At 37.8% G+C, this 10,815-nt stretch overlaps 1 protein-coding gene across 1 annotated transcript; it reads right to left on the reverse strand.

Annotated features, from left to right (window-relative positions):
- Positions 1-4,061: 4,061 nt before the first annotated feature.
- Positions 4,062-7,610, reverse strand: LOC127526224 (dynein heavy chain-like; the record flags this gene model as incomplete). The annotated part of the gene is made up of 3 exons (XM_051921092.1): positions 4,062-4,100; positions 6,459-6,861; positions 7,144-7,610. Coding segments are annotated over 3 exons (909 nt in total), but the record flags the coding sequence as incomplete, so codon positions are not given.
- Positions 7,611-10,815: the final 3,205 nt, after the last annotated feature.

The raw sequence follows: 10,815 nt of genomic DNA on the forward strand, positions 1-10,815 counted from the left end.
ACACTTTGCAGGAATCCATTTGCGCTTTTTCTGTTGGTCTATGCTAAAAAAAAGAACAAATGCAATCCATTGACATTCAGTGTTTTATAATAAAATGTGAAAAGACTCAAAGAAGTGAATACTTTCTGTAGGCAGTGTAGGTAGACAGACAGACATGAAAGGCACTATATGTATGACCAGGGCCGGATTTATATGAAAAGAGGCCCTAGGCTATTCCACTTACGAGGCCCTTTCACCTTCCATTTTTAAGTTTGTAAATTACATGAGAGATAATAAAATACGTATTACGCGTTGATCTTAACCAAAACATTTTTATGTTTGTTTATTAGTCATATGCGTAGAATTTCTCCTTATTTTCGGTTCAGTGTTTTAGTGTTCACTGTTTTTAGAATAGTGTAATTTTAATTTTGCTAACAATTTGAATGTAGGCCCCTCTTGATCTTGAGGCCCTAGGCTGAAGCCTAGTTAGCCTATAGGAAAATCCAGCCCTGTGTATGACAGACAGATAGATAGATAGATGTGAATAGTACAATAAAATATACAGATGGAGAAGAAAGGCATTATGAAACAGTTGATAGACAGAAAGACACTACACTATATAGGAGACCGCTCATATTTCAGTAGCACTAGATAAATATACAGATAGAAAGATATGAATGGTATTATATAGCAATAGGTAGTGCAGAGAGGTCCAAATACTATCATTATGACATATATACTATATACTGTATATTATATGTGTGTGTGTGTGTGTGTGTGTGTGTGTGTGTGTGTGAAAGGTATGATATAACAGATAGATGTATCGACTTACTGTAAAGCCGCTGTACACTAGATCAGTAGACATACAATAACACAATTCAACTTATTTTTTACGTGGCGCTTTTCACTGAGTGCAGGAGCAGAGTGCTGTGAACAAATTCTCAGGTAAAATACGAGTATAGATTACACTCATTACTAATTATAGAATTAGCACATATAACAATTTCAATTTGTTAAAACACCCAGAAAGCAAAGTAGAAACTGATTCACCTAATTGGAAGCCATATATTAATTGTTGAACTATGGCCAGTTGTCATTGGAGGAGACTAAAACTGAAAAAGAGAAAGCCAATGACAAAGTCAATCACAGCGACAGTCCCGGGGACCTTTGCCAAATGGTCAGCCGCCCCCTGCTGGTCATTCTGTAGTGGGGTCCGTGTGTCTTTCAGAGCTCCTGGATTCGAGATGACTGTTTTTTTTAAGAAAGGAGAGCAGTCTGGCAGTCAGTGGAGCATCGGCACACATCAGGATACCGAATAGAGAAACCGAGTACTGGAGGGTTAGTAACGTAATGTAACTGGAGTGAGTAGCGCTAACCATGGAGACAGATGGATATAAATGGAAGTGGACGACTGATGGGTGTGTAGGAGTGAAGACAGCGTATAGTAGACAGCAAGTCCAGGACTCCATCGGCTCATCCACCTGCGTATCTCGGAGCTCAGGGATGGCTGGATGGTATTAAGGCCCACGGAGAAATCACAACACATCGTTCTCAGAGTGCCGCCAGCTTTGTGGAGCACATATTTAATCGCATCTTCCACTCCAGACTTTGTCTGATAGGCATACTGCAGTGGGTTTAGGTGGTCTTTTCACAAAAGGTCTCCTATAATGCAATACCAGCCTCTCAAAGGTCTTCAGTCGCTGCGCTCAACTGGCACGTCATTCGTTCCCATCTGACTAATACCAGCATTGGCACCGACTGCTGATGACCTTAGATAAAGGTATTAAAGGGCCAAAGAAGGCGGAGGCCACTTAAAACACCATTGTACCCTTACCATCCGTTCAAACCCAGTTCTCTCCTCCTTAACCTCGGACTCAAATGCATTTCACGGAGTTTCGCGAAGATCCCGAAGTTTTCCGAGATTAGACGCAGTCGCAGTGAAGCGAACTTCGTGATGTCCGCTCATCCTTAATGCTAACCGAGCAGTAGAGCTCATATGAAGAAGTCGTCTGCAGTGTGGACTGGGAAGCAAACTCAGAAACGTATTCCGTTAAGCTGGCCGTGGCGATCACAGCAAAGGCGCCAAGTTTGTTTAAAATGCACATAGAAAGAGCAGAACCCGAATACGAGTGTGTCTGACGTCTCCCCTATAATTATCGAGATATGCCCATATTGACTTGCGTGCCACAATGTAACCCGGATGGAAGTCGATGAATAACTCCAATTGTAAATTAAATAAAGTTTATCAGAAATAAGACAGACAGAGAGAGAGAGAGAGAGAGAGAGAGAGCGTTATTAAAAGGCAGCCGGAAGTGAAAATGTATAATACAAAAATCACCTCCAGAATGTGAGAAGGTCTTCACACCTCCATAGAATAAGCCTTCAAGCCCCCCACAGTGTTTACATTTTTACTTAATATCCATGCAATTAAAGTGCAAACTTAGGCTGAATATGTGGTCGGAAGAGTTTTGGATAAAACTTTTTTTTTTTACCAAATAAGCACACATAAAAAAAAAAAAGTTATGGGTTTGGGTGTACGGAATTTTATTTTATTTTTATTTATTTATTACTAAGGTTGGTTTACCGTACCCCGTGATCCTGTAGATCATGGATGGAGGTGTTACCGTGTGAATTACCACGACTACACTGCAGCACTGTAATGTTCTGCGCCTTCATCGAAGCTCTGCAAAGCGGAGCGAATTGCGCCAAGGTGTAGTGTCGTCCTTAATCCATAAGATGGCGCACTGAGGTTACTGTGAGAAGCAGCGCGTTGTCATCGTGTAGCCTTCTCTCTTTAAACTCCTCATGCCAGTCGCCGAATAGAGACCTGATTTTTTTAAATCATTGCTTGGTTACTGTCTAATGCTTAACTACGACTTGCTTAGTAAACCATTTAGCATTCAAGCGCACTCTTCAGTAGGCCATTTTTATTCTTTATTGCGGTTTCCACGGTGTGCAGAATCATAGAGCTTAGAACACTTTGGCTTTTAACAAATAATAGCAGGTTTTTTTTTTTTCAGGGTTGGTGGGGGGCGTGGGGGGGTTTGCCTTGCATTACTAATTTATTAAAATGGTCTTCTATTTATGGTCTTGGACTTACAGGCCCCATAAACCTGACTACCTGGATAGATACTCATGATTCTGTCATATTTATTATTATTATTATTATTTTCCCCTTCTGCCAGATAACTTGAGCGTGTCATTTTTTTTTTTCTTGATACTAGAAACAAAGCCTGAAATGAACACTCTGGAGAAAACTGTGCCTTTGGAATTTCTACCAGAGTGTCGGCAAATTGTTTTGCAGATCATTGATGAAGTTTAAACAAATATTGGGAGCACTTCTTTTAAAAAGCCATTACTGCAAGTGCTGCATTTGTAAAAATTGATTTTTGTGATTGTGCTGTGCAATCAGTGGCTGGACATGCAGTGGCAAAGGAAACACAAAATTCAGGAGGGAGTAAATATAAACAGACATAACAGGAAGTTAAAAATGAAGAGACAAACAGTAAAACACAAAGATACGTGGATATGAACGGTGCTATCCAATGGATACGGTATATGGATAGAAAGGCACCATATACTACACAGTCAGAGTGAAAGGCGCTATATAATAGATACAGACAGCTGAAAAAGAAACACATCCATCAACCTTTTCGCATTTCTTGTGTTAAGCATGTAAGCTGCTGCAAACAACCGGCTCTGAAAATGCAATATAAGCTTAAACAGACAGACAGATATGAAAGACACTATATGAAACATAGCTATATGTACTTAGAGTACATTAAAGGCAGTGTAAGAAAGACTGCTAGGTAGACAGATATGAAAGGCACTATATAAAAAGATAGCTAGATAGAATGATATGAAAGGTGTTAATAGATACACACTAGACCTGATAGGCAGGAAAGGCACTATGTGATAGATAGATATGAAAGGCACTATATGATAGATAGATAGATAGTATTTGGTATAGTAGGCACGATTATATAGATATGAAAGGCACTATATGATAGATAGATAGTATTTGGTATAGTAGGCACGATTATATAGATATGAAAGGCACTATGTAACTAGCACATTAGATAGATAGATATGTAAGGCACTATATGATAGATAGATAGATAGATAGATAGATAGATAGATAGATAGATAGATAGATAGATAGTATTTGGTATAGTAGGCACGATTATATAGATATGAAAGGCACTATATGATAGATAGATAGTATTTGGTATAGTAGGCATGATTATATAGATATGAAAGGCACTATGTAACTAGCACATTAGATAGATAGATATGTAAGGCACTATATGATAGATAACTGCATACACATAGTTATATATACATACACTAAAGAGAGTGTAAGAAACAGAGCTACATAGATATAAAATGCATGTATTGGATAGACAGATATGAATACTTTATATATAATAAGATAATATATAAAAAGATAGCAAAATAGGTAGATAGGAAAAAATTAGGATATACAGATATGAAAAATGTTATATATAAGATAGATAGACATATATGAGGGGCACTGTGAATGAGATAGACAGACAGAAAAGGAGTGTGTGTTTATTTTATATATATATATATATATATATATATATATATATATATATATATATATATATATATATATATATAATACAGTGTATATATACACAACCCCAATTCCAATGAAGTTGGGACGTTGTGTAAAACGTAAATAAAAACAGAATACAATGATTTGCAAATCCTTTTCAACCTATACTCAATTGAATACACTACGAAGACCAGATATCGAATGTTCAAACTGATAAACTTTATTGTCGTTTTGCAAATCTTCCCTCATTTTGAATTTGATGCCTGCAACACGTTCCATAAAAGCTGGGACAGGAGCCTGTTTACCACAGTGTCATATCACCTTTCCTTTTAACAACACTCAATAAGCGTTTGGGAACTGAGGACACTAATTGTTGAAGCTGTGTAGGTGGAATTGTTTCCCATTCTTGCTTGATGTACAACTTCAGTTGCTCAACAGTCCGGGGTCTCCGTTGTCGTATTTTGCGCTTCATAATGCACCACACATTTTCAATGGGAGACAGGTGTGGACTGCAGGCCGGCCAGTCTCGTACCCGCACTCTTTTACTACGAAGACACGCTGTTGTAACACATGCAGAATGTGGCTTCGCATTGTCCTGCTGAAATAAGCAGGGACGTCCCTGAAAAAGACGTCGCTTGGATGGCAGCATATGTTGCTCCAAAACCTCTATGTACCTTTCAGCATTAATGGTACCTTCACAGATGTGCAAGTTACCCATGCCATGGGCACTAACACACCTCCATACTATCACAGATGCTGGATTTTGAACTTTGCGTTGATAACAATCCAGATGGTCCTTTTCCTCTTTGGCCTGGTGGACACGACGTCCATGATTTCCAAAAACAATATGAAATGTAGACTCGTCAGACCACAGCACACTTTTGCACTTTGCGTCAGTCCATCTCAGATGAACTCAGGCCCAGAGAAGCCGGCGGCGTTTCTGGGTGTTGTTGATATATGGCTTTCGCTTTGTGTCGTAGAGTTTTAACTTGCATTTGTAGATGTAGCGATGAACTGTGTTAACTGACAATGGTGTTCTGAAGTATTCCTGAGCCCACGTGGTAATATCCTTTACAGAATGATGTCGGTTTTTAATGCAGTGCCGCCTGAGGGATCAAAGGTCACGGCATCCAGTGTTGGTATTCGGCCTTGCTACTTACGTGCAGAGATTTCTCCAGATTCTTTGAATCTTTTGATGATATTATGGACAGTAGATGATGAAATCCCTAGATTCCTTGCAATTGTATGATGAGAAACGTTGTTCTTAAACTGCTGGACTATTTGCCCACGCAGTTGTTCACAAAGTGGTGAACCTCGCCCCGTCCTTGCTTGTGAACGACTGAGCCTTTTGGGGATGCTCCTTTTATACCCAAACACCAGTTTCCAATTAACCTGTTCACCTGTGGAATGTTCACAACAGGTGTTTTTTGAACATTCCTCAACTTTCCCAGTCTTTTGCTGTCCCTGTCCCAGCTGTTTTGGAACATGTTGCAGGCATCAAATTCAAAATGAGTGAAGATTTGCAAAACAACAATAAAGTTTATCAGTTTGAACATTCGATATCTTGTCTTTGTAGTGTACTCAATTGAGTATAGGCTGAAAAGGATTTGCAAATCATTGTATTCTGTTTTTATTTACGTTTTACACAAAGTCTCAACTTCATTGGAATTGGGGTTGATGTTATTGGAATTGGAATTGTGAGTTGATATATAGATGTATATAGTGCTATGCATCTAATAATATATAGTGCTCTGCATCTAATTACCAGTATGTTTATATATATTTATATATTATATATATATGGAAGAGAAGGTCTGTGATACGGTTTGCATATTTCTACAAAGGGAGAAAATGAATCAGGTATCATAAACACACCAGGTAATTAGATGTAGAGCACTATACAGTATAATATTAGATGTAGATCACTATATAATATTATTAGATGAAGAGCACTATACAATATTAGATGTAGAGCACTATATAATATTAGATGTAGAGCACTATATAATATTATTAGATGTAGATCACTATATAATATTATTAGATGTAGAGCACTATATAATATTAGATGTAGATCACTATACAATATTAGATGTAGATCACTATATAATATTAGATGTAGAGCACTATATAATATTAGATGTAGAGCACTATACAATATTAGATGTAGATCACTATATAATATTATTAGATCTAGAGCACTATATAATATTAGATGTAGATCACTGTATAATATTATTAGATGTAGAGCACTATACAATATTAGATGTAGAGCACTATATAATATTAGATGTAGAGCACTATATAATAGATACATAAGTTACTATATAAACTAGAATGTTTCTTCACTTCATTCTGTCGCCACTCTTTGTTAAATCTACTTACTATCCTTTTCAGCTTTCCTAGCCAGACCCCATATTCATAATAATAATCAAATTTCCATTTTCAGCTCTAAATGAGGAACACAAATAAGTCCATCCTAACCCCCCTGACCCACCCGTCTCTTCTGCCCTTGAATCCCCCCCTGTGGCAGTTCTGTCCACCAGATATCACTATATAATATTAGATGTAGAGCACTATACAATATTAGATGTAATATTATTAGATGTAGAGCACTATATAATATTAGATGTAGAGCACTATACAATATTAGATGTAGATCACTATATAATATTAGATGTAGAGCACTATACAATATTAGATGTAGATCACTATATAATATTATTAGATGTAGAGCACTATATAATATTAGATGTAGAGCACTATACAATATTAGATGTAGATCACTATATAATATTAGATGTAGAGCACTATACAATATTAGATGTAGATCACTATATAATATTATTAGATGTAGAGCACTATATAATATTAGATGTAGAGCACTATACAATATTAGATGTAGAGCACTATATAATATTAGATGTAGATCACTATACAATATTAGATGTAGAGCACTATATAATATTATTAGATGTAGAGCACTATATAATATTAGATGTAGAGCACTATACAATATTAGATGTAGAGCACTATATAATATTAGATGTAGAGCACTATATAATAGATACATAAGTTACTATATAAACTAGAATGTTTCTTCACTTCTTTCTGTCGCCACTCTTTGTTAAATCTACTTACTATCCTTTTCAGCTTTCCTAGCCAGACCCCATATTCATAATAATAATCAAATTTCCATTTTCGGCTCTAAATGAAGAACACAAATAAGTCCACCCTAACCCCCCTGACCCACCCGTCTCTTCTGCCCTTGAATCCCCCCCTGTGGCAGTTCTGTCCACCAGATATCAGGCTCGTATGACGCTGTCACTTCTTTTGTCTTCCACAGTGTGACCACTTGGGGGTGCTTAGCAAACAAGACGCAGAGCACATAAAAGTTTTAAATGATGGCCGCTCCGAGGAGTTGGGCTTTTATTTATTGCTCCTCGTCAAACTGACACGTTGATGGCCTGTTGGCGCCTCTATTTAGTGTTTATCTTTTTACCATCTGACTCTGGGAATTAAGCCCTTTGCATTGATGCCTGCAGCAGCCTCTCAGGTAAAATGATTTTACTAAAATATGACACCTCCCTTGGGGTCGGGGGGATTCATAGCAGTTTGTAGCGTAGATTTTTTTTCTCCTGTGTTTTGTTTTGGGTTCCTCCCTACAAGATACCCTTACATTCTCCCTTGGTGGGCACGGCTCTAAATAGTTATGACCTCTGTCTCCAGCTCCCCTTTATGGAGGTGCTCACTCTGAGCTGTTTAGTGGACCCTCTTGAGCTGATCCTTGTCTGCTCAACTCAGCCTGGAAAGCTGAGAATAGGGGAAGACAAGAGGGGCGACACCAGCAGCACTACTTGATTATCTTGTCAAGGTGGTCTTATCTGCACTTCTCTGAAATGACGTATTTCACTTTTTGTACTTGTGCTGAAGTCAGTGGATTGATATGGATTTAGAAGATAAATATGAAAGGTACACCAGTATATAATAGAAAGAGAAACAGTTTAACAAATGTAAGGCACAGTTAAATAAATAAATGGATAGTACCAGACACACAGGCCTAAGAGTTCATCTTCAGGAATCTGGAACTGATTGTAATACCATTCCGACATGTGAGGTGGTGCTGTCAGTAAGTCTTCTCCTCTTTGACACTCAGACATGAAGGCATCTGACTGGCGGACTGAGGACAGAGTTTGTCTGTTGTGATGCTACATGGACTTGCAGCTACTGGATTTATTAACTCAATTTAAAGACTGCATCAGGGTCTCAAGGGTGATTGGTCCTGTCATGTTCAGATCCAAATCCTGCCAACTACACCACTGTAACAAAACAGAAAATACAAGATTAAGTTTTGTGGGCACATTACAATGAACCACCTTTTAAGGCGATGGCTGGCCGGGCAAAAGTAAATTAAAAAAAAAAAAAAAACAACAACAAAAAGAGTTGGTGTGACTTCTACAGTCAAACGCTTCACTTTGTGAGTCCATCAATCACAGACACTGGTGCAAACCTGAATGCCGCCTTCCAGTATTGTGGAGAGCTACATATAAACTGAGCATTGCAGAAGGTGCTGAGTTTCCAGGCAGAAGTGGGATTTCTTCATGTCTGCGAGTGAAAGAAGAGAAGGCATTGCTGACAGCGCCACCTTGTATATCAAACTGGCATTACAAGCGGTTCAGGAGGCCGGAAGATGACTGCAAAGCACATGTGTCTGATATTATCTGTCTATCTATATGTCTAATAGATAGATAGATAGATAGAGAGTGTAGTTGGAAGGATTAGATAGATAGATAGATAGATAGATAGATAGATAGATAGATAGATAGATAGATAGATAGATAGATAGATAGATAGATAGATAGATAGTGTAGTTGGCAGGATTAGATAGATAGATAGATAGATAGATAGATAGATAGATAGATAGATAGTGTAGTTGGCCGGATTAGATAGACAGATAGATAGCGTAGTTGGCAGGATTGGATAGATAGATAGATAGATAGAGAGTGTAGTTGGCAGGATTAGATAAATAGATAGACAGTGTAGTTGGCAGGATTAAATAGAGAGTGTAGTTGGCAGGATTAGATAGATAGATAGATAGATGTGAAAGGCGCTATCTAATCCTGCCAACTACACTATCTATCTATCTATCTATCTATCTATCTATCTATCTATCTATCTATCTATCTATCTATCTATCTATCTATCTATCTATCTATCCAGCTCTTAAGTGCTGTTTCTATCTCTCTATTTCTTATACATACTGTACATATTTACTGAATATTATATTTATGCCCAGCCAGCTGATAATGTCAGTTGTAAAGTTACAAATCAAGTCTTTAACAAACCAAAACATAACAAGAAATATACAAACCACAGTAAGTGAAAACAAATCATATTTATCTTCAGTTATCCCAACTTTTACATTAGTGCTATTTTTGTGTCATTTTACTATATGAAATTCAGGAAACAAGTAATGTAAGATTATCAGGCCCCCGATTGAACCTTAGCTTATGTTCTTCTAAGACGTTGCCACCTGAGCTCTTACCTTCGATTGTGCCCTCCATTTCGGGCCTCATGCCGCTTCTTCCCCTATTGAGTCGGAGACGTTGGAAATGCAGCATTGAAATTGAAAACTATAGTTGCTGGTTTCATTAATGGCTCACTCCTCATTATTCACTTGTGTAACAGTGACCTGCAAACACTGGAACACGCCGGATGAATCACGGTTATTACTTATACAATCTGCTCGCAACTGGCTGCACTACTTGGACACACTTGAGCACGAGGAGCTTTTGATTTATGGGTTCATTTATTTTCCTTTAGGCTTATACTTGAAATACAAAGACAATAAAGTGTTGCCTTTCCATAATTTAACTAAAGGCCTTGTACATTTCTGTTTCCACAATAATATATTTATATAGAGAGCGAAAGATTACCTTTTTCCCTTTGGGAGCAGTTTCATAGACCACTCATACCTCTAGTGAATTCTAAGTAGGCCAAAGAGCCTTTTGAATGCCAAGTGTCTCTGGAAAGCACAGCAGTCCAGCACTGTGGAAGACAAAAAACTTCATATGATTCAGGAAAATTGTGATAGACAATCGACTCTGGACAGCCTAAGAGACCGAGCCGCTGGGAGAGCCTGCCGTACGACAAAAGCAATATAAAGTGAGAAAGGTTTGGGGCAGTTGATATAAACAATATGGACAACAGCAACAACAACAACTGGAAACAACCTGGTGGTCTAAAGAATAGCA

This window comes from Erpetoichthys calabaricus, chromosome 18 (genome assembly GCF_900747795.2).
Source record: "Erpetoichthys calabaricus chromosome 18, fErpCal1.3, whole genome shotgun sequence".
NCBI lineage: Eukaryota > Metazoa > Chordata > Cladistia > Polypteriformes > Polypteridae > Erpetoichthys > Erpetoichthys calabaricus.